A 27,799-nucleotide genomic window follows, 5' to 3' on the forward strand; every position below is an offset into this window, starting at 1 on the left:
GTGCTATTTTTATTGTTGTAATTATTTTTTTACACTTTTGAAACATAAACTACCTACACATTTTTAATTGGAAATAGCAGTGAAAATAATATGGTTTTATAATAACTTTAAAATGTATGTAACAAATAAATAAATATTTATTTCAAACTTTAATACTTTTATAGAAAATTAGTACTCACCTTAAAATGAATATTACCTTACCTTTATAGGTGTGTGTAGATGTCCAGTGCAAAACAAAATACAATTAACATTATATAGTCGTCTGGGGCATTGTAACCCAATACCTCTTCCCACACTCGGGTTTAGTTGTAGTTAAAATATTATTGTAATAATACAATTTCATACTATGTATAAGTTGTATCACTGCAGGCTAGGATCCACTGCAACAACAACTAAATGGTAATTCTTGGCCCTTCGACGCTCAAAATATGTTGATAACCCTTCGGACGTATAATAATATTATGCCGTATTAATCATTACATTTATATATTATGTATACAAAACAAGACTTTCTGATTAGTTTGAGTCAACTCAATGAAAATTAGAATACTGGGTCAAGACCTAATCTGTAAATTTAAATCAGTTGGTTCTCGAAAAATCAATCGAAAGAATTTGTTATAATATAATATATAAGCAACTGTGAGTTGTTTATTGTTAAAGCTTTCATGCGAAAAAAAAACGTTGAGAAATTATTTTATTCACCGATTAATTTGTGTTTAGGTGTAACTGCTTGTTTTGTTTTATACAGTTACTTCATAATACCTATTAAAATATGATCGAATAAACTTGACGTATATAATTAAAGGACTTGTTCATTCAATATTAGAAAATTGTTTTTACATACCTAATTTTTTGATTTTAATAATAATATAAAAAAATTAATTGATCACATTATAAGCAAGATATCAGGGCACAAAGTTCATATTATGATATATTGATATGTTGATTTGTTTCTATTTTAGTTACAACCTGTAAGACTACGATTGTTCTCCTGGTTTCATATTATTTCTGTTGAAGTGGTGGACGTCGGTGGTTGGAAATTCCTTACCCAACCACCAAATATGGATTTAGATTTTGAGCGAGGGCGCTATCAAATATTTTACAAGCACGAGGTATTTTGGAAAATATTTTTTGTGGTGATAAAAAAAAGCTGAAATAGATTCTTTCAAAGTTTCAACACAGCTTTTGAATTTTATATACTTAGAGTGTCGTCTTGGAACCCTATTTCGTGATTATAGCGCTGATAATATCATATACAGTGTCCCAAGAGATTGGAATAAAACCATCCATGTATTAGCAGTTAGTGTGTAATATTCACGGGTTCTGGTATTTATTTTAAAAAAAAATCAAATTGAAAAAAAAAATTAAAACAAAAATTTAAGTTTGATGCTGTTTAAGTGTTTAATTTATAAAATTCTTAATCATACGAAACATACGGTAGAATATTGGAAGACAAATTCTATCTGTTTAAAACGTTTGCCATCAGTGTAGGAAACCGTGAAACGGAGCCCCGAGAGACGATATTATATAATAACAACTACGTGCAATTATAGCTGTCCGGTACATATACTAATATTGTATACAGTAGAATGGGTGCCTTGGGCATTGGAATTCGATGCGTCTTTTCTGTATTTGATTATATATATATCATGGTTGCTGTAATATTTCGTATATATATATATATATATATATATAATATATATTTGTATTGTACCACCGCGGGCTATAATATGTAACAATATTGTAATCGCGAATACTTTAGCTGTCGGCACGCAATTGTTTATAAGTTTATAACCCCACAAAACTAATATCGGATATTACGCAGTTCGTCGTCATATTTACTATAGATGCGATGTTGAGTTTTATGTACAATTTTAGCTGTACAACACGATACACATATTGCACATGATTTTGAATTAATTTGCTGAGTAATACATAATAGTATATTATACAAATTGATTAATAATTATTTTAAACAATTATAAAATATTATGCATTTTTGATGGGGTGGAGGGGGGTACAGATATCCCCCCCCCCCCAATCAAGTACGATCTAGTTGCCAGTTTCAATGTTGTATTTTTTAGAAAAAAATTGTGGGATAATATCAAAAAACAATAATTCTCTATAGATTGAAATCAGACCCGGATTAATATTGTACATTGTTGTATGCATTACACGGAATGTTTATCGAATTTCTCGATAGTTTTCATGAAAATGGTGGAAAAAGATAATGTAAATGCGTAAAACTATCGATATACCACCAATAATAATATGTAACCCGATCGCGGAAAGTCGAACTATGCGTGGGGCTATAATAACTGTCTGGCGCAAAGTAATAAGATAATCATTTTATACGCACACACCACGGTCGTGGTATGGTATTTTCAATTTCCCTTGTTCGCCATATCGGTAAACTATTTGGAAATATATACAATAGCTATGTCAAGCGTTGGAATTCGTATATTATGCCTGTGAATTTCCCCGGTGTTTATTGTATTATATTTACGTCCATACTCCATTCTAATATATTATTATGTATATTATTATTATTATTATTATTACTACCTTTCGTATTTACAGTGAACAACAGTGCACTGCAACCCATTTAATAAATAGTATAATCAACTTAAATAAATCAAATTCAAATTGAGTACACATTTAACTTACAAGCAAACCAATCTAACTTTTTGATTTAATTTAAATTAATATTATGACAATAACCGAAGACAAACCATCGTTATATAGGTGAAGTATATACATTCTCTTATCATTTCATAATACAATTAGTTACACTTTATTTTGTTAGTAGTTTAAAAAAGTACCTTCTTCAATTATACTTACATGATGAATAGTTTAAAATTTTGAAACTTCCTATTGATTAGTTAAATAAATTACTCTTAAATCGCTACAAATTACAAATCTATATTTACGCATAATAATAATGAAATCTACATTAAAATCATATTATGTCTGAAGTTTGATTCTATACATTATTATCTTACGCCACAAACATGCTACTGAATTAAATGTTAAGCATCTTAAAAAAAATGATACTAATTTATTATAGTTGTTATTAAATGCTTGTTAATTATACAGGAATTAATCTTTAATCCTTTCAAAATTATATTAATAAATCGCTGACATTTAAAAAAAAAAAATCAAAGACACATTATAATAATATTACCTACTTGTATACAAAATATATACGTACTAATTTATATAGACATAATTAAAATCTCTGAGTGCAAAAGTTTGGGAAATCTTAAAATCCCATGCACTTCATTAGAGCAAGAGCTCGCTGAGCAACAGAGATTATTGGTCTAGTTTAAAACTTATACGTAGAACATAATTTACTATAGACATTTAGGCATACTGAAATATTATATTATTATTGAATAAAGTAAGTTTTGTGCGAGTCTTGTTTGAGGGAGATCCTATTACGAGGGATAAATTTCTCGCAACACTTTATAATAATATAATATACTCGCACGCCATGTTTGGTAGGCGATAATACAATTATCTACACTGGGGATTTCATTTTTGGTATAAGACGCGGGATTATTACAGCTGAATTTCGTTTTAAGTCACACTAATATCAGATCACAGTGGATGGTCAGTAGATTTTTTGTTAAAAAAAAAAAAAAATTAAATTAAATATTTCTTTATTTAAGTATCTACGCGTTTTGTATTTTTCACAAATTCGTTTTAAACTGCAACCCAAAGTTTTGATTTTTTTTTCATTCCAGAGTAGAAAACTTTTCTGAACATGTGAACATATTGATTCGGTTTTATTATAATATTTATTAAATTCATGTTTTAAATATCCAATATTATGTACGATACATCAATATTTCGGTAGAAAAGTGGAATAGATTTGAAAATAGAATCATTAAATGCTACGAAATTCTAATATGCCGAATAGAATTAATATACTTACTATTGCGTAATGAATTACTCTGTGGAATTGTAATACATAATATACCTAAGTATATTTTTTTTAATATAATATGTTTTAGTTATTTCATTGTAGCTATTAAAATTCTCATAATCACGCCGACTGACTTGCTAATAGCACCGATTACCATTGATTATTTTGAATAATGATTATTTTTTAAACAATCATGCAGGATGCGGTCTTCTATATATTATTATGCTGGTGTACTGTTATAATAATATGATACAGCGATACACTCACTGTGTGTGCGTAAAAGGAATTTGAACATTACACAGCCGGACGTAACAGCGGGTAGCTGATAATATGGTGTATATGGTAGTGATGAATGATGGGAGGGTAGTGGAGTGTTATATCCGTTTCTACGGTTTCGACAGCAGAGCTGGCTATTGTCGTCACGATTTTCCAAATCCATTATCCCCGGGAAAATTACTCTCGCAGTTACTCTTCTGTATTACACACACACACACACACACACACACACACACACACACAAGCATGCACATATATTCAACAATGTATTATATGGCTTCATTTTATTCTCGTATATTTATCGTTGCGAAAAATAAGTTTGCATGACGTATACAAACAACCGAGTGAAAATACGCACAGAAATTACCAAACTGCGCTGGGAGTCCCGTATTACGGGCTCCAGTTTTTGGTTCGGTTGCGGTTTTTCTAGTTCAAAACGTTACTATAAAATGTATGATATAAGCCTATTGATTCGATAGGATGAATTCGGTGTGTGGCCTGTGTCAACATCACGCACGTAGAAAATAAGACTCGTATTATGTTTGAAGGGTGATCGTACACAAAATATAAATACGTTCATAATTTAATATATATATATATATACGAGAGTAATCCGCTAAATGGGGGTTCCTTAATTTGCTCATCTAAATTTCTTATATTTCTAATTTATTAACTAGCCTTTTAAAATTAAATTCAAAGATCTGAGCGAAGCGTTATCTATACAGTATACATGTATTGGTTACACAATGATGTGAGTTTATTTTTTAGATCTTTTATTGTGTCTGTCATCGCCTTTTGAAGCGGTAGGTCTACTTCAGTTTTCAACTTTAGTGGTGGTTTCTGTTAGAAAATTGGATCTAGTTGGTACTTGGGGGCTCAAAAGTAAAAAGTTCCAAGTACTTTTAAGGCCATCTCCACGATCGCAAAATAGATACGTATCACGATCAGTGTGATACGAACACCCTCTCAAATATTTTAACTTCACCTACATAGTATTTTTCCACTTTGTGTTGGATATAATTACATATATTATAAAACAAAATAAATAACTAAATAACCAATTAACATTTTATTGATAGTAAATTTGTTGCTTATTTTTTCTTATTTTGTTTCAATTATTACAAAACTTTTTAGTTCAGCCTATCGTCATATTACTAATAGAAAAGTAAATTACTAATACCAATGTTAATATATAATACAATAGATACCCCTAGGCATATTGAAATCGTATTCATATCGTTGAATTTAAGCTGAACACATCAATTACATTGACCTAAATAATGCAAGGTATCCTTTGGCACTTACTATGCAGCAGAGCGGCTTCCCAAGTTTTTTATATTTGGTAAAATACTTATCCCAAATTACTATTATTAGGAAAAACTTTTATATTACTATTCTCTATGTTATGAAGCTCAGTGTCATGTTTACCTGAATTTCAGTTTTTAATATTTACAGTACGAATATCTTGTACCTACGTATTATCCCAAGTAAATATTGGTATAATATTATAATCGACTGTACCGTGTTGGACACACGCAAATTATTATACAATAGTTATACGCCCTCGTTACCCAGTTATTTCATTCAGACAAATAAAATACCTTTTGACTCGTTAAGCATAACCCAACTCGTTATGTGGTTCAGGGGCGTACCCAGGAATTTTTCAAGGGGTAAGGGGTCCAATGTTGTATGTTATCTGCTTAAACAATTATTATTATAGATGAACTACAGAAATAATTGACATAGGGACAACATTTATTTTATTTAACTCGACATTAATTCACGAAACAATATATTATTTCAATGGTGATTTTATTTTGAAGTATAATAAATCACCGCGGTGGACGGACGAAGGAAATGGGGCACCCACGATATCTACCTGGTGACATTTTTCTGGTTCGACGAAAATAAATACCTCATCACAGATGTTATTACACGAATTTGGTGTATAACATTGTCCATAATAATAATATATTATCATCACTGTAAGTTGTAACAATACCCGATTCACCTGCCACTGTACTACCACAACACATATCAATTATTAATAATAACAACCAAGCTGGTTGTCATAACGATACAGTTATCCGTTTTAATCCTACTTAAATTGTACGTTGTGTAACAAAAGCGAGGCGATGAAAAATACAACAACGCAACGGGGAAACTATTTCTTTTTTGTCTCATCGATATTGTTTCTGTATTTGATTTAAGAATTTAACTCCATATTATAAAAAAAAATCAAAACACAATTTCGATAATATTTTCTTTTGTTATACAACGGAGTAGTCGATGTATTATGACACGTGTATTATGAGCAGTTGTTACAACTATTATTGATTATATATTTTCTTTCTCATTTACTTACAATTTAATTCAGTCGTTAGTAACCAAACATACTTTTAAATTTTAGTTTTTATTTTAATTTCCAGTATGTGCACTTTTTATTGCACGTCACTAGTAATAAATTAGAATATTTTATAAAAGCGTTCTGAACAAATACCGATGGCTGAAACACATGACAACCATGTACCTAAAATGCCTATTCATAACGCCGTGCCGTCATTATTTTATAAATTGAAAAACACCAACATAATATTATTGTATAAATAATTACAATATAAGTAAATATTTACCTTCCTTTATCCATATGAAACGCTAAGTAAGTTCCCCAATTAGGGCCATTAATTCATACCAGGCTGATCGGTATGACTTAAAATATAGTATAATATTATTATGATTTAATCTACTGACATAATATTGCACCTACCTATGGTCCAACCGGGTTAAAATGAGTTTTTTATAGTTGCCCACTAAGCTCATTATTTTTAAATTATATTTTGACAGGGGCATAACTTGGTGATGTATTCGTATACGTACATTTTAATGAACATTGAATTACTTTAAATAATATTATTATTTAGCATATATTACAAAAAAAACCTTGGGAAATTGTATTTTAGTTTATTTGTATCATTGTATATATAATGATATATACGTATATATACACTATTCTATATAAAATCAAACAAAATTAGTAAGTACAAAGTATTAGCTTTAAATTGTATAGCAAATAAAAAACAAAAAAAAAAATGTTGTAAAAATGTCTTTAATTTAACAAGTGAAGAAAAATATTGAATAAAATATAAATAAAAATGTTAGAAATATATTATATGAAACTTAAAAAGTAATATTATAGTCAGTAATAATATAAAAATCAACATGTTTTCAGCGTTGTATTTTATGTGTACTTTCTATGCATGTGAATATTTGTGTCAATAAAATTAACGGTTGAAAAAATAGGTTATTGTATAATTGTGACGGTAAACGGTTAAAATATTTTATAAGACATTAGAAACATTGAAAATTAAGATTAAACAAACAAACGTTGAACAAAGTATAAGGTAAAATGTGTTAACTAATTAAAGTAAAACTAATTATTCAAAGTTAATATTATTACAACATGTTCACCTATTTACTAATATAATATCATAATTAATATTATATTATATTAAATCCGTGTTTTATATAATTAATACAATATGGATACCATAGTAGTTTTTATTCAAATAAACACAACCCTTCATTAAGTTCTGAAATGTATTTAATGTATACACAATAATTTAATAATACAGCAGAAATAATAAAATAAACAACATTTTCTCACAATTATTTAGGTACGTAAAATAATAATAAAAAAATGAACAGTTAATTATTATTTACAAATGTAATTTAAATTAAAAAACATCCACCTGTACATAATTTATTTAAGACACTATGATAAATTAAAGCTGATTAAAGTGTGATTGAAGAGCGTGCAAAAAATACGAATTCACAATAATAATTATAATAAGAATTACTGTTACCTGAAATAATATTGTTAATGGATAAAATACTTTTTAACCAAACCATTTTTCACAGTAAATAAATTAAAACTTATTGTTTATAATATTGTATATGAAATATGTTGTACTTCGTATATAGTATATACTGCAATAAAAAGCCAAACTCAAGCAAGATACCACCAAAAAATCGACCATAATACAGATTGTATAGTAAAATAAGTAATGATAAATGAACAGTTGTAGCATAATGTAAGGACTATGACCATCGTCATTCGCCATAGAATAATTATTCGATTAATGTCTGTACGAAAACGTAATATCGACTTATATCGTAATATCGTATTATTATGATTCTTAAACACATCTTACGATCTGTTCGACCGTTATTTCCATAATTTAAGTAAAAATATCAATAAAATCCAGATTTTAAATATAAATCGCTACCTAACTAAGTTTTTCTAACGACCACAATTGGGCAATAAGTCTGACACTGAAGTCTAAAACTGTATTTTTATGATATGGTTTACACTGCTTATAGTAAAAATATAATGTTCATAATTTGGACATTTTCGTGAGTTTTAATATCAAAATATTTATTTAATATTAAATATAATATAATACGATAAAATTCCGAGATCCAGGCATTGTCCAACAACAATGTTGATAAAATCCAAAATGAATCTTACATACCTAATACATATTGTTATATATAACGCTGATTTTACCTGTAATTCGCATGTGCTGTTACCAAGACATAACAATACTGTTTAAAATATATTAATTGTTGGTATAAATAATTAAAAGTACAAGCCGCATGTAGTACCAAGGTTCTATAACCAGCTTTTACAGCGTTTAGAAAATAAATCACCACGAGTAATAGTAAGGTACTCATCGACTATTTCAGTTGTTTTCCACTCATGAAAAACATTAGACCAATCCGTTATAATACATTATCTATATTATTTCTCTTCTAATCTAACCTGGAGTTAATTGTTAAATAGCTGTATACTAAACCAAATAATATTCGCGTTTTAATTTGCCCTCAAAAATTTAATAATTTAAAAAACCATTATACATAAATATAGAATAAATTCAAAACATAATAAATTTCAGACGTACGATATGTAGATATACTATGTGTTTTAGTTTTAAAATCTGCAATCTAAATTTTTCAATCAATGCATTTGAAGATAAGACGTATTTTACATAAAAATAAATCACATCGTATCAAATAATTCTGTGCCACATAATACACTGGTTATTGAAACGTGTGATCAACAACACAAGTAATAGTTATGTTATAAGACGTATAATATTGTTTGTCGTCAAAGTATGTTGTGTAAGTGGAGTAATGGTAAGTGGACCAGGTAAAGTGGGGTGAAGAGGTAGAAAATTATATAACCAGCTATATAAATTATATGTAGGTACGGTTATTATATCATAAATTAAATTTTGGAAATAACTATAGTCAGTTGAAACCTTACAGATTATAATTCATCATTATTATGTTCCTGATATAAATAAACACAATATCGGAAACTTCTAAAATGTTCATCGAAAACAGCCTTCGCCATAATAGCAATATTATAAAAACAACATCAATCATAATAATTGTCATCAATTTACGGAACGCATATGACATCGGTCTGTATTGTTGTCACTGGTGGGGAGGTGTGTTGTGTGGGCGTGTGGCCTTGTGGTGGAAGGAGGGGTTGGGGTTAGTAATTACACCTCTCGTACCACATGAAGTATTCATTTATTCCTGATGTTCGGTCGATCATCAATAAGCGTCTACACGGTTTTCGTAGTATTCAAATTCTACCATACGTCTTTTCATGAGTTATTCATTCTGAATATTGTTTCTAATTTTTTATAACTACTACATATTGAACCTTTAGAACCTTTTAAATTTGGAAACTCATAACACGTACTATGTAGTTGTATTTAGAACTGGTAAAAGTATTTTAAACATTTGAATTTTATAATTATACGGTCATACTGTTTGATTGCAAATGCTTTTTTATTTTGATGAATAATATGACGTATTATAACTTATAAATAAATGCTATTAAAATACACAATATTTTATATCATATTCTTAAGTAGGCATCACACTCAGAGCAGCCATAATATTGAAGATTTTTGTTCACTGTTTACAAAATCTACAAATACAATTTAACAAAATTAAAATTAAAAACCAAACGGTATTTTTTCGATTATAAGTGAACGGAAACATACGATAGGTGATTTCTACATACAGTACTATCTATACCAAATCGCAATGGTATAGACAATAAAAAATTACTACTCTTTAGTCTTTATGCATCGAGCGATAGGGTGGAGAGCATTATAGCAGGACGGATGGTCGTTTGCCAACTACGCTTTCGCAATAATTCCGATGACGGGGTTAACGCGGTGACGTAGGGATATTATAATATGGGCGCGTGCGTTCCCGTTCATACTATAATATAATATTATTATCACCGTGGTAATCGCCATCGTTATTATTATTGTTATTATTATAATGTTTGGTCTACAAAAAGGAACACTTAACGTGAATTAAAAATAAATATTAATAGTTCCAGCGCCCCCGCCGAGTCCATTTGTACTGATTAAACCAACATTTTATTTATTTGCTTTTTATTTATTCTGTCCTTTGCGGCCGACAACTACCGGAGTCGGTATCGCTTCGCACTGCAGTATATATTAGTATGCCGACTATAATATCCGCCTAACATTATAATAATATGCTCTGACCGAAAATCTTTTGCATTATGTATATTATTGCACACACATTACGAACGATAAAAATATACGACGGTGGTTTAGACGTACCGTATATATAATATGCACACAAATTTCTTAGTGGGTAAGCGGATTGGTTATTTTCTCGGCCCCCGTGGCTCTCAGCTCGTACGCATATTATATACACGTTTCCTCGAACGTATACAGCAGTGTTGGTACATATTATTATGTACCTGCGTCCGTCTATATATTGTGTATTACACGCGTTTATCGGACGTGGTCGGACCGGTATGCGTAAGAAACCGCTCGGGAGTTTTCGGCGAGGACTCTGCCGCAAGGGGGTTGATTTATTTTATGTACGCGGGCTACACACACACACACACACACACTTATGTATATATGTATATGTATACACTCTCCACTCTCCATTGGTGGCGTATACACGCGCGTTGTGTCGGCTACATCGTTTATCACGTCAGTTGTCCGCGCGCGAGTTCTCCGGTGTGGTGCGGCGGCAACGGTGCGGGCGGCGGGAAGTAGGGTTGTACGAGTAGAGTCGGTTATTAATACCTTCGACCGACTACCACTACTCTCTCTCTATCTCCTTCTCACACTCACTCACTCTTTCTCTCTCTCTCTCTCTCTCTCTGTCTATCTCTCACTTACTCACTCTCACTCTTTTTCTCTCTCTCTCTCTCTCTCTCTCTCTCTCTCTCTCTCTCTCTGTATACATCTATATATATGAGTATACCACATTATACAGCTGTATATACCACGCTCCCTCTCTAATACTATTCACATAAACACACACAAGAGTGGATATGGTGTACGTGGGCAGTGGCGGCGGCGGCGACAGCGCGCGGAAGAGTGTTTGCGCGTGTACTTTTCCGCCGCCGTCAACGAATCATTTGTTTAAACCCGTCCGCTGGACAGACGGAGGTGGAGAGCGCGAGACTAACGACCGGCCGCCGGTCTAATAAAGAATTCCCGTAACGTTCGTGACCTTTTCGGCGCTCGTATTTTCGACGACGCAACGGGGGTGGGGAGTTCTGGTCCGCCACTCGACCCTTTCACACGACCGACACGACCCTGCAAGTCAGCCCTACGGCTCACCTGCACCCCTACACCGCACCCGCCGAACGGTTCTGTCGGCGGAACGGGTGTTCCACCGCTGCCACAGTTCTTACACCAAAACTCACGATTCCCCCACCCCCCTTACATCCCATGCCGAACGAGACCCACCAGCAGCTAAGCAGCCCTCCGCGTTATTGTTTTGAACATTTTACCCGAGTATTGTCATGATACCTAGATGCATTATAATATTAAACAGATGTAATAATTTACCATAATAACGCCGAGTTCCATGGAAAATGTATATTAGTTTAATGGTTCACTAAAATGACGTAATGGACCCAATCATATTTAAGAGACCAATTTATAGCTCGCACTATTGAATCCATGGCTCGAATATACAAGATTATTGCATATAGTCTATATATTGTTATCAAACAAAAATAAAATGGCAGCGTAAGGATATATATCTATTAGCTTATATTATAGTATGGTCAGTATAGATTGTCCCCTTACGCTGTCATTTTAATTCCTCAACGTGATAAAATATATAAAACTATGGCAATAATCTTGTATATTTAAGCCACGATAGAATCAGTAAATGTTCGTGAAACCTGGAATTAATATATATTAATATCATCCATACATAGAAACTACTGACTAACCATGATATAATTAACTAGGTATGATGGCAACGAACCAATTTTTGTATTATGTAGCGCAAACATGGCGACGGTCTTTTGCCACTTTTCATTCGCTTAGATAATATTATCGTAATGAGAAATTTAAAAACGGCGAAAGACCAGCGCCATTTTTTGTCAGAGTGATGGTCGGTGGGTGAGGAGGATGCGTATCAAGATGTGTGCCTCATACCTAGTTTATTATATCATGTAACTAACAATAACAACAAAATGAAAAACCGACCAATGTCAATAAATATATTCAATAGATAATTAGTTCTTACGAAGGAATGTTATTTTCAATAGTATAAGGTGCATTCCAAAATAATAATTTGCTTCAGTCAACAAAATATCATGTCCGTGATCATAACAGTACTTATAATATTATATTAGGCATATTTAAAATAACTTAAATACTGATTAATCGACATATTTTGTGAATAGTAGTTATCAAATATATTATCATTGTTTTGCGAAAATGTATGTTTATAAAACAATTTAATGTTTAACAATTTACGCATTATGTACACTATATAGTTATTAGTTCAGTCGATTTCTATGTAATGAACAATAGTTGCCCACATTTTTATAAAATGTATTGATAATTTATTTTTATTTACAAACTTATAAACTAATATACTTATTAAATACAAAATAATTAACAGATATTTGATTTAAAAATAAATTGGTCCAAGAGTTGTTTCGTTATCACTCTTACTCGGACTTACTCCGGTGAAACACCAACAGGAATATGGTGTTCTAATGCAAACAGCTGAACTTAATTATACATATTTGTTAAGTATACGTATTTACTAGTATAAGGTACACACTTGTCGAATCCGCACTGCACCGTTTCAACTTTAAACCGCACACTTTATGATGAGGCCTCAGGGTTTACAAAAAATACGGGCTGTGGTAAAGATTACAATATGATACATTTTGCACTACAAAAAAAAAAAACGGTAATAATATTACTTATAGTTTGGTTTAATTAAATTCATTGCATAGATAAGACACGGGGACGGGAGTAAATATATATGCAAGTTCCATTCTAATATTTCATACTTGCACATAAATAACTAATGATAAAGGAGTTAATCATGATGAGTAGCCAGTAGGTACCTATAAAAGAAAGTTGAAAATCTGAATTAGTTTTGAAGATTTTTTTAAATTTATTTTTGTATACTTTGCAAAGTTTGCACGCAAACAATAATCACATTAAATATTATAGATATATAGGTACCTGCAATTTGATATTTGTTTGTATTTTCTATAATTTTTAGTCAACATTTTGTATAGTGACCTCCGTACTGATTATTCGGGCACAGAAAATATAATTGTTACAGACGGTTGGCATTCGAGAGTTTTTGGCTATTTGATAATAATATTGTATAAATACCACCTGGCTGCAAAGTTTTTCGCTAATCACCGAAATTTCTGAAAAAAAAGATTGCTTGACGAGTCAAGTCTCCATCTGCAAATAGAACGGAAATGTCGTCGTCATCGTAAAATATATTATGCAATTGACACGAGTCTTTATTCATTGGTACCTATACCTACTTTATCGATTCGAGTGGAAATGTACGCAAACACGTGGAGTTATAAGACAACTGCCACCCCATCCCCACCCACTCAATGTGGGTAAACGCGTTTACGCCCACAAAACCATATTATGCGTACGTGTGCTATTTTTATCTTCAGAGAAACAATCGCCTATAGTCATAAAACATATACAAGTGTATTATTTTTATTTCATATATTATACGTTTATGCTGTGGAGTGTAGAGCAATAAAATATATCGTAAAAATATATAAATTTTTTAATTATTGTGCTTTATCATTATTTTTATATTTGCAATTTTTTTCGCATTATATTTATCCCGTCTGATGACAATAAATTCCAAACTTTTATATTTATTTTAGATAAATATGGACAGACGACTTTATTTTCATTTCCATTTGTACCAGTCCAATACTGTAAAAATAATGCAAACAAAAACATTTTAATTATAATAAGCATTTTAATATGATATGATTAAACCGTCGGGGCATAAAATATGACTGCCTCATACTTTCAAAAGAATCAATAGCTATTTATGATATAAAATAAACCTTTAGCTGCAAACATTCAAGTGTTAGAATATAGTTGTTTATAAAATATAAAATTGATTTACTTGTACACAATGGAGAATTTCAAGCATACCTGGAAAAATTATTGTTGCATCCTGAGTGGATACAAAAATATTTGTAATGCTATTGGAACGCATAGAGTTGTATACTTGTATAGTTCTACATGAAAAAATGTCAAAGAATTATAAATATTGTTATTTTACTTTTTATTTGGTATTTTTTTTTTGTTTTGTATAATACATAAATATATTACTTTAAATTGTGTTACGTTTAAAAGCTATACAATTATTTTATTTTTATTATTATTAACATTATCATTATTTTGAATTTATTACAATTAATACCGTATTGGTTGGAGATATTCTGGTTTGTAATTTAAATATTTATAAGCCATTTAATTGATTATAAAATAATGTATTATTCAGTTATTTTGCTTTATAAAAGATGATCAGTGTTTGTGGTGGCTGTTGTAAAGTAAAATTAAATTAAATTTCACGAGATGAGTGTTGTAAATGGTCATGAAAAAAATGACTGAAAATTAATAATTATAATTTATAAAAAGTTTTTTTTTTTTATAGAGGACTATAAAAAAGTAATTCAATGGTTGTCAGAAGACTGGATCGAATCATGAAATAATTAGGATTGAAAAAGTCTAGTCGATCTTTTTATGATATTGAAAATTTTCCATTCTATGTAGGTAATAGTGTAATACATTTTAATCATTTTTTTTTAATACATTTTCTAAGAATTCTATCTTGTTACCGTTTTTTATTTTCCAGCTTCAATTACATTGCACATACAATATGATGCAAATTCACAAATACTGATAGATAAAATATTATAGAATACTAATCATTTGATTATATTATGTACTATCTATGAACTAGATATTCTTACCCCAAATAAAAAAACTTATAGGCATTACTATAATATTGATGCATCTCTATAATACTTGCATACCATAACCATTTAAATAAATAATTAGAAATATAAAAAATAAAAAATGTAAATATTACTATTCATTATGCACCTCATAAATAATATGTAATAATAATATATACATAATATACATAATATACATAATATGTATATAATATGATTTAATAACAAACTATGACAACAATCAATCATTTTTGCACCAAATACAATATTCCACATGAGCACCCCTATTACTTTACCTACCTACCGTTATATATTAATCAGTTATAACTATAATAAATCATCATAGTTTCCAATGTTTACACCCTAGGCTTCCCCATATGCATTAAAATTATAATACCAGAATTCCGGTATTTTTTTATTTGTGTAAAAAATCAACCCCTCCCCTCAAAAAACAACCATTGATTTTCAAACATTTTACAACTGATATGACGCAATATTGACAATAATTGTCAGATTTTTAGGTGTTGAATGTAGGCTTGATTAATTTATTAATAAATTATATAAAAATATTTTTTGAAGAAAAGAAAATTAAAGTTCATTACTTAAGAAGATTCCTATTTTCTTGACAATTTGCCTAATGACAAAAATCATAAAATTGTGTACCGTATATACATTAAAATTATTTCTGGTAGCACTAATATAGAAAGGAAATATTGAATAATTGCCGACCAAAAAATATAAAATAAAAGTATTCGGTTTTACTCATTTGTTTTGTTTCGAAATAATTTTTCTCGTATTGTTTTGACCTCTTGAAATATTATTTTTTACACAAAATGTTACTTAAACATTATATTTCTGTATTTTTGTAATATTTAAGATATTTCGTTTTTGTTTTTTTTTACCCTACGTAATAAATAATAATTAGGTATTTATATGTATAATTATATAATAATTTTTTATATGATTATATTTTACCATAGTGTGCACGTGTAATATTGGTGAGCTCGATTTTCAGTGCAATCGTTGTATCAAATTTCTGATGAAGTAGTGTTTCAATTAGGTAGAAAAAAAACTAACCTACCGTCTTATTAAAATGATTTATACACGTGCTGCTCCATTACGACGTTATATCATATACACGCCATATTATATTATAATATGCACAGCATGCAGTTTATTATCGAGAGCGTCACTATAATATACTATCATCAAATAAATCGATTTATGTTTCGGGTAGAATAATAATACATAGAAGAATAACGAACGGGTCGAACAACAACGATGACATTATCCGTTTCGCTTGTCGCTTACCTCCGTCTTGCAATTCGAAAGCACAATATAATACGTCCATTCATGTACAAACGACTATACCACTCCAATAATTTGGTTAATATTCGTATACAATATACACGTGAACCATATTATACGCAAATGTGGAATGCCTTTAGCCTTTAGGAGGTAATTCCCCCAAAACATTTTTTACAATTTTTTTTAACCTTATTCAATATTATTAAAGCAGTGATTCTATGTCACCCCCCCCCCCCTTAAAAAAAAAAAAAAATTAAACGCTATTTTCACCTATGATTTGAACACAATTATACACCTTATTGGCGCTACTACGGGGGTGCTAAGGAGTATTTAGCGCCCCTGTGATCAAATTTAGAACCATTTGTTTTTTAGGTCAAACTATTATTATATTTGTAAAATATAATCAATTTTATGTTATTTATAATTTAAATTAATTTAAATTTTTAATTATATCCTTCCGCATTTTAGGGATCTAGTTGCGCCTTTTATACACGTGCAGATGCCTAGAATGGTAAATTGTCTAGTAGGTACTCTAAGTGATCTAGTCACTTTAATTTCAAAAGTTTTACAAGAAGTATTTTACAGTTATATTAAATTAGGAAACTGTATTGAACGATATTGTATTAGATTTTTTTATTTTCCAACCGTTGTCAACACGCGAATAAAAATCGACATGGTTGTCGGAAATTGGAATTGTAGAACTGCTCACGTGGACTTTTTCTCACTGTTCTTTGATATTTACATTATCCAATAATATAAAATAAATACCGAATATTACGATAATGATAATTCAACGATCGCGACCGCTGATAAATAAATAAATCACTCGGAAACCAAACGTGGATCTGAAATACCATCGTAAAGGAATACTGTAGTTTTCCGAGTGTTTGTGAAAAACGACGATGGATATTTTTAATATTATATTATACATATTGTATAGGAAAATCTCATGGGTAGTGACGAACTGAATTAAAATTTAAAATTACGCATTTTTATAATTAAGTACTTACCACCGTCACCCTGCATTTTTTACTTGTAACAAAGTCATGATGTAAATAAAAATATGTAGCCGAAAGAGTCAAGAGGTCGAGCCTTAGCATGTAATTCTGCGCCACAGTCACGGGGCGGCACCACCCCCTTTGAAAAGTTAACGCAGCTGTGTGAAAATTGAGCCCTTCAGCCCGTCTCTAATACACATGGAAAATTATGACTTTATCGGAGGGAATATACGTTACCAACCGAATAGGTTAAGTGTGTCGTGCGGTTACCATTGTGGTATGACACGATGTGTTAATATTATAATAATATTATTATTAGAATTTTTGATGATATTATATACCACACGCGAGCCGTGCAAAGCTCGTCTAATATTTTCGAGCGCCATCACAGCGTTAGGGGCGAATTTATTTTACGAACATCCGTAGCTATCACTTTGGACGACCAACTCGGCATCACTGTCTGCCGGTGGTTCTGTGTAGGTGTGGCGGGGGGGGGGAGGGGGGGTGAACTGCTCATCACGTAGTGCGCCGATCGCGTTGCGGGAGGTCGTAATAATAATTATATAGAACATAGAAACGCAGTACAACACTCATGTTTGTGTGTGTGTGAAGTATATATTTTATACATGTATTTAGAGCCTAGATAATTGAATTCTAAAAATCCGGTGGGCGTCGCAGAGGCGGCGACGGCCGAAACGGACGGCGGGTGGCAATGATAGAGTTTTCCGTTCCGCCACCCACCCCATCCCTTGACCGCCCAACCCGCCCGGCGACGGTTTTCCACTTGCGACGCGTCGCGTCTCCCGCTGGCTGGCTCACCACGCTTATACATATAGTAACCTTTCACCACTGCCGCCGCCGTCATCGTCGCAGAGAGCCCTCGCCGCGTCGCGTCGTTCTAATTACACGACCGACTAGACGACGGCATACGGTTTTCGCGACTGTCGCCAGGCGCCAAAAACACCGCCGGCCGATGCCCCCACACGTCATCTCAGTATGATACACATCATAAAATACTGTTCAAAATAATACATACATTATAATATTATGTACGATATCGTTAAGCTATTTGACGTGTGAATTGTAACGATATAAAATGATAATATTCAATTATTGAACCCGTCGCCGACGGACCACTAAAATTCTAGCTTTTCTCTCTCTCTCAGAATTCTTAGCTCTTCTAACTCGACGGTTTGAGTCTACGAGAATACGTTTACAATTTTTTTATTTTACTCATTCACAACTATACTTTAGCAGGCAGTACGATTCAAGTTTTTTTTTTTTATTATTATTTTATTTTTTTTCGCGATTTACATATTAATACGTGCTAAAATACGAGTACCTACATCAATAACTACAACTATTGAAAAATAAACTGTTTATTTTTTTTTTATTCTTTAAGTTACCTAGTGTTCAAACTTTATGATAATTCGTTTATCAGTAAGATAAAAGATGCGAAATTTTTTAACATTTTTTTCCCCGTTGAAATAATTGTATCTGCATTTTTAAAAATGTTCTTAAAATAATCGCATTGAAAAATATGCATTTCAATGTCTCTCATCATTATTCGCTTCTTGAAAATTAACCTTTTGCAAACGTTTCAAATACCATTATAAAAAATTGAAAAAACGATAAAATAATGTAACGTTTTTATAAATTAAGGTAGTTATTGGAACTTTTTCATCGTGAATCTTCGTCATGTCATCTTTTTTTATATTATGTGACATTACAACTCTATAATATTGTAATATCTAAGATAGTAAGATCTAACCATCCTGAAAAATTAATAGCTACTTACATACTGCGTTATGATTATAATTATTATAGTCGTCTGTTGGAAATAATATTGAACAAAAATATCAATTATTATTCTTTTGCTATTAATTGTACTGAAAATAAAACCATTTTTTTAATTTAAAGTACAAAGATCACTATTATCATTATGTCTAATTAGTAATTACACTTGTCGTGTACACTTAAAACTTCATTAATAATGCATTATGATTTATCTACTAATTTTTAAAACACGTACATTTCATATTGATTATGATGTGTATCTACATATAATAATAAGTATATACCTACTACATAACTATATTTTTGTATTATATTACTATTATATTTTAAAACTATGTCATTTCTATCACGTTCCAAATTACCTCTAAGTTGTATTGTTATATTTTTGTAATATTTGTTTGACATTCTACTAGATAATATTAATTTAGTTTTTGGTTACATAAGTTGTTCCTTGTTAAAAAAAAAAGCTGTGCCTAAATGTTTTGTATAGTTTTCGTTAAATCGAAATTTGTAATCGATTCGATAAAACTTGAATGTTTTTTTTATTCTTTTTATTTCTCCCGTCGGCAAATGGTATTTTTGTGTATACTCAAAGAATTCATTTTTTTTTTAGTGACAAAATACACGGTAGTCCACTTAAGATACGTTATAATGGAATTTTTCAGAATAAAAAAGTACATTTCACACAAGTACAAAATAATACATGTTGCCGTAAAACATGTTTCTCCAAAACTAAAACGAACGAATCTCGCAGGGTAAAAATCTTTTATTTAACAATTATATAAAATTAATACTCGAAAATAATTACGACTTTTGTAAAATGTTTTACGTTTTATGATCAACGAATACAACTTAAATAAAACTTATCAATAAAACTTATCGCAAAAAACCAAAAAAATAAACCCAATCATAAATGTAACAGTTTTTTTTTTAATAACTACACTTCTATAATTACATATTATCGTATTATATGCAATAGGAATGAGCCCCGGTCAAACGTTGGGTGGATATTGTTTAACAGTGGACTCTCACAAAAACTAGGTAGGCATATAGAGGTATCATAACCATGTGACGTGGAAATTAAATTCATGGAAAAATCCTTAAAATTTTATATTGTCCTCTTCTTTTCACCCCTATCACGATAGTATCACGTACTATGTCGCCCCTTTCCTACCACCACTTGCACACACCTGCAGCAGACCATCACCCCCGTGACCATCGTGGGTGCGATCGTTCTAACCACATACGTTGTAATTTTTTTCTTTCTAGGGTACCGCCACGCGGCCTTGACCTTGGCGGACGGCAAGAACGCGGCTACGTCGCAGACAGCTGTTGAACAGCAACAGCAACAGCTCCTGCAGGCCGGACCGGCGTCGTCGCTGGCGGCGGCGGCGGGCGGGTCCGCGTCTGCGAACACGCAACAACACCACCCGGCGCCGCCCGTGGTGCGCGTCACGCTGGCGTCCGTCGAGGAGTGCAACGTGCTGCTGCACAACGGTTTGGACTTTTACGGGGCCACTTTCTTCCCGGTGGAGGCCGCCTCCCCCGTCGCACCGAAAAAGAAAGCGTTGCCGCCAAATAGGTATGGCCAATAGTATTACTCCATGTGCGACGGGACCATAACACCTTACCGTTGTCAGAAATAATTCATAAAAATACATTATCGTACCGATACGACGGTAATAATAAATAAGTAATGAGAACACAGGCACTTCCCTAGCTGTGCCACTAATTAACTAGGTACTCGTCAGACATTAAATGTGTACGTATCTCCGAGATCACATCCTGCTTCGGTATAAAATTAAAGGTTAATGTTTTCGTTCAAAACAGTAAAACATTAAGCGATAACAATAGAAAAATTTAAAAAAATATATTTTTGGCTAGCATTAAAATATTTTTGTATATATAATTGTTCTTATACAAATTGTGATAATTATATTAACTTAAGGATAATATCATCTACAGCTTAGATACAAATATTAATATATTATGGTTGAATAGTCTTCACGATTCAAAACGCTTTCAACCACATAATGTGGGTACCTACATATTATTAAATTACGTCAACGAATCGAAAGCATTCTGTTTTTTTCTTTTTATCGAAAGTCACAATTTAAAGACGTTACTAGTTACGACATATTGTTATGACGCATATTTCGCAGATTCGATGACGTCAAAAATTTTTTCATCTCCCTCGTAAATGTAAATTTTTTCTATGCATTACGTATTTATATAGGTACGGTGTGTCTGATGTAAAGAGAACATTACTATATTCACAATGACACAATTCGAATAAATTGTCACCGAATTACTACGTTGCTCAAATAAAACAGTACCCCTCCAATAACCAACGTATCTACAATAGAATAAGTAAATAGACCAAGTCAAACAATAATTGGCGTGCATGTAATGGTTTTCAATTTTTGACACATAATGCGAATAACAATATAATATCGCTTTCGAGTTGACTGGTGGCACAGGCGGTTTATTGGATTTTATTCCAGGGCCGCGGGCAGCATTGCGAGCATCGTACGTAATATGGGTCATACACGACCGTCAGCTTTCGCATGGTCTATTGAGACCCACACGTCAACGATGATCACGATATTTTCAATTTATTGTTGTTGCGCGTCCATATTGGATCCCAAAGTTTCCGAGCCTTTTTAAAAGAGGCTAAAAGGTTGAACGGATAAAAAATATATATACTATTATTGTAGCACTGTCACTTTTGGTATACAATTGGTTTCGCGATAATATAATACAGTTCGACATTTTAATAATCTATGCACATTTGGTATCATTATAATTTTACCTAATCTAACCTCGCCTCAGATTAGTTATCACAAATATATCAAATATTCAAATCGTTTTTACTAAAACTTGTTTACTGAAACTCTAAGTAAGTCATCAATCGGTGGATAGAAAAATAAATTTTCCAAAACTGGGTCTATACAAAGTAATGACACAAAATTCATGTGCACAATTTTCATAATTATTACTTTATTTATAAATACATTTCAAATCGTTATAGGTATCTCGTGCTGCAGTTATTAACTGAATTGAAAATAAATATATAATACATAATAATATATAATAATTAATAACATACATTTAAATCAGTAAAATCTCAGAATAAATGCCTTTTTTAGAACTCAAATTAATTGGTGGAATTTTATATAATATTATAATAATATATTATCATAATATACAATTATAGTACTTAACGATAAACTTTATATAATTGCACAAGTTTTAAGAAAAAAATTGTTATTGAATATTGTAAATTTAATTTACCTTTTGTGAATTATAATTATAGTGTTCTAACAGGAAACTATGTGTTTGTGTAAGCATTACGTCGAGTGCGCTATTTGTTGTCTCTGTTGTTGTCGTTTTTAAAAAAATTTTATTTTTACCGTCAGTTTTGAGTTTTCAAACGAAAATAATATCTAAACAACCGTACCATATTACACAGCGTTTTCCCGTAGCCCGTAGGTAGGTACGTAATGTTATTATATTACAGCCGTGCGTGTTTGTTAAAATGCGACATACACACACTCACACACACACACACACACACACACACACACACACACACACACACACACACACACACACACACACACACACACACACACACACACACACACACACACACACACACGCACACACGCTCACACACATATTGGTCTCGTCACCGCATGCACGACTTTGGTAATCTACTTTTGTAAGCTACTTTAGCTGCGAGGTTCGCGGGGAGAGCAGACATCGTCGTATAACCATAAGATAATCATAATAATATAGATATTACATATACAGGATGATTCTCTAAGCATTCTCACCCCTCTTTTTCTTCAATAACATAATTGTTCAAAATCGGATTTTTCGAAATTTTTAAGCGTAATATACGTACTTAGAGACCATATTATTTTCAAATTGTTGAGATTTGTTTGTACTATTTAAGGAGTGCCCTGTGGACTGTGGATATAAAAATCAATATTTATAATTCGTATAAATGTACAATAAATGCTATATTCAATATAACATATATTTTATATTTTTGTGAAATTATTTTCAAGGAATATAATATTATTATCATCCTATATAAACATTTGAAAAACTTATTACTCCTTCAAATTTGTATTAAGTACGTACGAAAAAAAATGTTCTTTCAATAATCCACAAACAGAAGTTTGTATCGCCACATGTTAGGTCCTAAAGTACAAAAAATTTCAATAATTTTAAAATATGATCCTTATAAGTATGATTTAAATAATTTTTGAATACAGGAAACAGTTGGAGTGAACATGCTTTATTGACCAGCCTGTATAATGCAATAGTGTATACACCACGCGTTTAGTGTTTGGAATACACCAGACGGTGACGGAGATAGAGGGTCGAGTTAAAAATCCACAGGGATCTTGTAGGTATATGCATCATATTAATATTATTATATGTGCGTGCATATACCTACTTATTATTACTATATGATTATAACAGTCGCGAAGTCGACCTCTCTAATTGTAATGCATTGTAACGTCAGTACAAATAACTACCATCGTCGCGTCGCAAGGAAAATAATATTATTATCATCCTATAAACATTTGAAAAACTTATTACTCTTTCAAATTTGTAACTAAGTACGTACGAAAAAAAAATGTTCTTTCAATAATCCACAAACAGAAGTTTGTAACGCCACATGTTAGGTCCTAAAGTACAAAAAATTTCAATAATTTTAAAATATGATCCTTATAAGTATGATTTAAATAATTTTTGAATAAAGGAAACAGTTGGAGTGAACATGCTTTATTGACCAGCCTGTATAATGCAATAGCTAGTGTATACACCACGCGTTTAGTGTTTGGAATACACCAGACGGTGACGGAGATAGAGGATCGAGTTAAAAATCCACAGGGATGTTGTAGGTATATGCATCATATTAATATTATTATATGTGCGTGCATATACCTACTTATTATTACTATATGATTATAACAGTCGCGAAGTCGACCTCTCTAATTGTAATGCATTGTAACGCCAGTAAAAATAACTACCATCGTCGCGTCGCACTGTATCGTGTACAAATAATATATATGTATACCGGCTGTATGCATATCATAGTAATATAATAACAACAGTTGCTGTTGTTTTTGTAGTAATATATATTATAATAGGTATAATAATAATTTATACGCGATACGAATAGGTACGTGTTTTGTTTAAATTACTATTTGAGAGATGTCACACAACATTATTTATGCGAACAGTGCGAGTTTTCTTGTAAATAATATAATATAACAGTTTGCCGTTGCTGCGGAATCCCATCACTTGTTGTCCATCAAAGTAAATCCGCGAGATTAAACCCAAACAAATTGGTTGCCGTTCACAGTTTTGGCGCGTACTTACATAGTTCTCGTTGTTCGCATTGTTAACATTTTAAGATTCAGATCAAGAGAGGCTTATTTTTTTTTTTAATTAACGCTTTTTTGGGTAGTAAACTCCGGTCTTCACGCATTCTTGCATCTGTTTGGAAATGTAACTTATATAGCATATTATATGACCATATTCAAATACGTATGAACCACTCACTGCAAAAAGTTACTCAATGTTTTTTTTTTTTTTTTATTAGGTTTAAGGCATTGATGACTGAGGTCATTAGCCTGTAAGGTTGGTAGGTTTTGTACAGTAGGGTTGGGACGGTTGGTACAGTCGGTTAGGAACACGTGAATGTGTAGCAAGGTTACTACGAACCCGGGTGGTCACCCATCCAAGAACTAGTGGCAGCGGACATTGCTTACTCTCAATCATGTAACATGATTGATTTTAGCCACTGGCCGCCGAGCCACTTAATGTTTATTATTAACACTATTTAGGCCTAAATACTATTTTAAGTATTTTAATTGATTTTATCATTTAAAACAAGTTACTAAATAATCTGCACAATAATAATATGACGATCAGTAAATTTGATAAATTAATAGATAATACATGGCATGTACAACATGACGACCAAATCACCCATTAGTAACACACTTATTAAAATTAAAAAGTCTCTACACCATTTATGTTTGGGTCTGTGTGGTTAGTTTTTTAGAAGCGTGATGGCAATGACAAATGAAATAAGTGGATATTGTTGTGTGTGTTGAAATTTTGTTGAAAACGTTTTTACAATATCCGATGTGGCTAGTTTGATAGTTTTATTTACCTTATAGGTAGTATTTAGTTGAATAAAATCGTTAGTAAAATATGAACCGTATGTTAACTATAAATAAGTGAACCATCTACAGTCCACGCGTCATTGATATATGTAAATATTAAATACGTAGAACAAATAATTTTTAATTTTCCCCGCGGGCACAATATCACACCAAAAAGCGTAATATATTCACACATATTTTTATTCTTCCGAAACCCTTAAAAAGTCTGATTTTAAAGGTATTTTTTTTTATATAATTGGATATGTAATCACAACTCATCCGGGAGGCTTCATACGCCATTTATTCATGTAGGTACCGATATATAGTTACAGGGGTAACGACAGTAATTATTTCATTATAATATTTTCGGAGTGCTGATGATGTTATATTATGATGCTTTACTCGATACAATTCGACGAGTGTATACAAAACAAAGCCACGAAACATTATTTTATAATATATAATTTTTTACTATTTTATCACTTGAGTCCCGTATATTGTTTTTCAGCCGTCTGATGGATCTGGTGACTACCAGTGGTCACCGTATACGTGACCTGTTACCCGTGTTCGACTCTGCCGGATTCACGAAGATTCCGCCACCGGCCAGCAAAGTAGTCAAGCCACACTAGTCGACGACGATCTTCTTCTTCTTCTTCGTCCGGTCGACTATACGATTTAAGCACACGCGCGCAGCGAATATTCATGTGTACGAATATTGATATATTTATGTATAATATAATTTTTATTCTTATTTCAATTTTAACAAACAAACAAAAAAAAAAAATACCAACGTCGCATCAATTTACTGCAAAACCATTACAATATTAAATCGCATTTTCTAATAACACGCAACAATTAGTATATCATAATATATTATAATATTATTATCGTAGTATAACGGTTAGATGTTTATATAAACATTTTTTTTTTCGTGTATTATTATTACTATTATCATTATTATTATTATTATTATCATCATTATTATTATTACTACTATCATATTTTAATCCAATAAAAAGTTCATTCGAAACGACGTTGCGTTTTATTTTATACAAATAATATAGGAGGTATACCTATATTATCATAATAAATTTATGTACGTCACAGTCGCTCCGCGGTCCCGCGCCAAAGACGTCGGAAAAGTTTTCTACGAATTTATAAAGTTTTCGTGCGGAACAGCCGCCGCCACGGGTGTATGTGCGGGTCGTCTCGCGTTAATCGTCAATTCAAGACGTAATACTTTATTTATAAAATATATTATTACGAGTACGTATGCACGTCTCGAGACGAGTCTGCCGTCGGAGGTGGTGCAGATGTAGTTATGTGCCAATTGTTCATTTTGCATTTAGTTTTACGCAGCTTCCTCTCTCGGAACTCTCTGCCCGCTCTAACGCTACTCACCACCACCGACTGGCTCTCACCGTTCGTTCCCCTCTCCGAAATAATCTCTACCGTTCAACCAGAAAATCATACTTAAGTAGTAGTTAAGCGCGTGCGCTCCTCCGCACTGCAATAAAATATAATACGTGAATCAGCACTGCGTACAATATTATACACTGTCGACATGATAATATATTTTAACGGTACAAACAAAATATTATGTACAATGCTATAACGCCAAGTGGCTAGTTGTCATGAAGGCGGGGATGACGAGTTTCCACTTGTGTGTCAGTACGAGGTGATTTTTGTTACAACGATAAAAATTGTAGTTTTATGAAATTCGTTGTTTTTTGTACAGTATAAATTATGTACAACAATGTGTAGACCATTACATATTACCATTTAGAAAAAAAATCTTTAATAGATACTCCATAATGGGATTTATTAGCTTTTTAACCTTTTATTTCAAACAGGCATCCATGATAGTTCTATGTTCAGAAATTTTCAATGGGATGTTTTCATTACAAATATTTGATCAATAATACGTATCATTTATCAATGTTTGAAC

At 31.6% G+C, this 27,799-nt stretch overlaps 1 protein-coding gene across 1 annotated transcript in view; it reads left to right on the plus strand.

Annotated features, from left to right (window-relative positions):
• Window positions 1–26,884, plus strand: part of LOC132949484 (uncharacterized) — a 55,639-nt gene extending 28,755 nt beyond the window's left edge. Inside the window, exons 3-4 of the mRNA XM_061020399.1 lie at window positions 20,927–21,239; window positions 26,360–26,884. Coding sequence (XP_060876382.1) covers window positions 20,927–21,239; window positions 26,360–26,480 — 434 coding nt within the window. The 3' untranslated portion in view covers window positions 26,481–26,884. The remainder of the gene's footprint in view (window positions 1–20,926; window positions 21,240–26,359) is intronic.
• The last annotated feature ends 915 nt before the right edge of the window (window positions 26,885–27,799 follow it).

Source organism: Metopolophium dirhodum, chromosome 7, assembly GCF_019925205.1.
Source record: "Metopolophium dirhodum isolate CAU chromosome 7, ASM1992520v1, whole genome shotgun sequence".
Classification (NCBI taxonomy): domain Eukaryota; kingdom Metazoa; phylum Arthropoda; class Insecta; order Hemiptera; family Aphididae; genus Metopolophium; species Metopolophium dirhodum.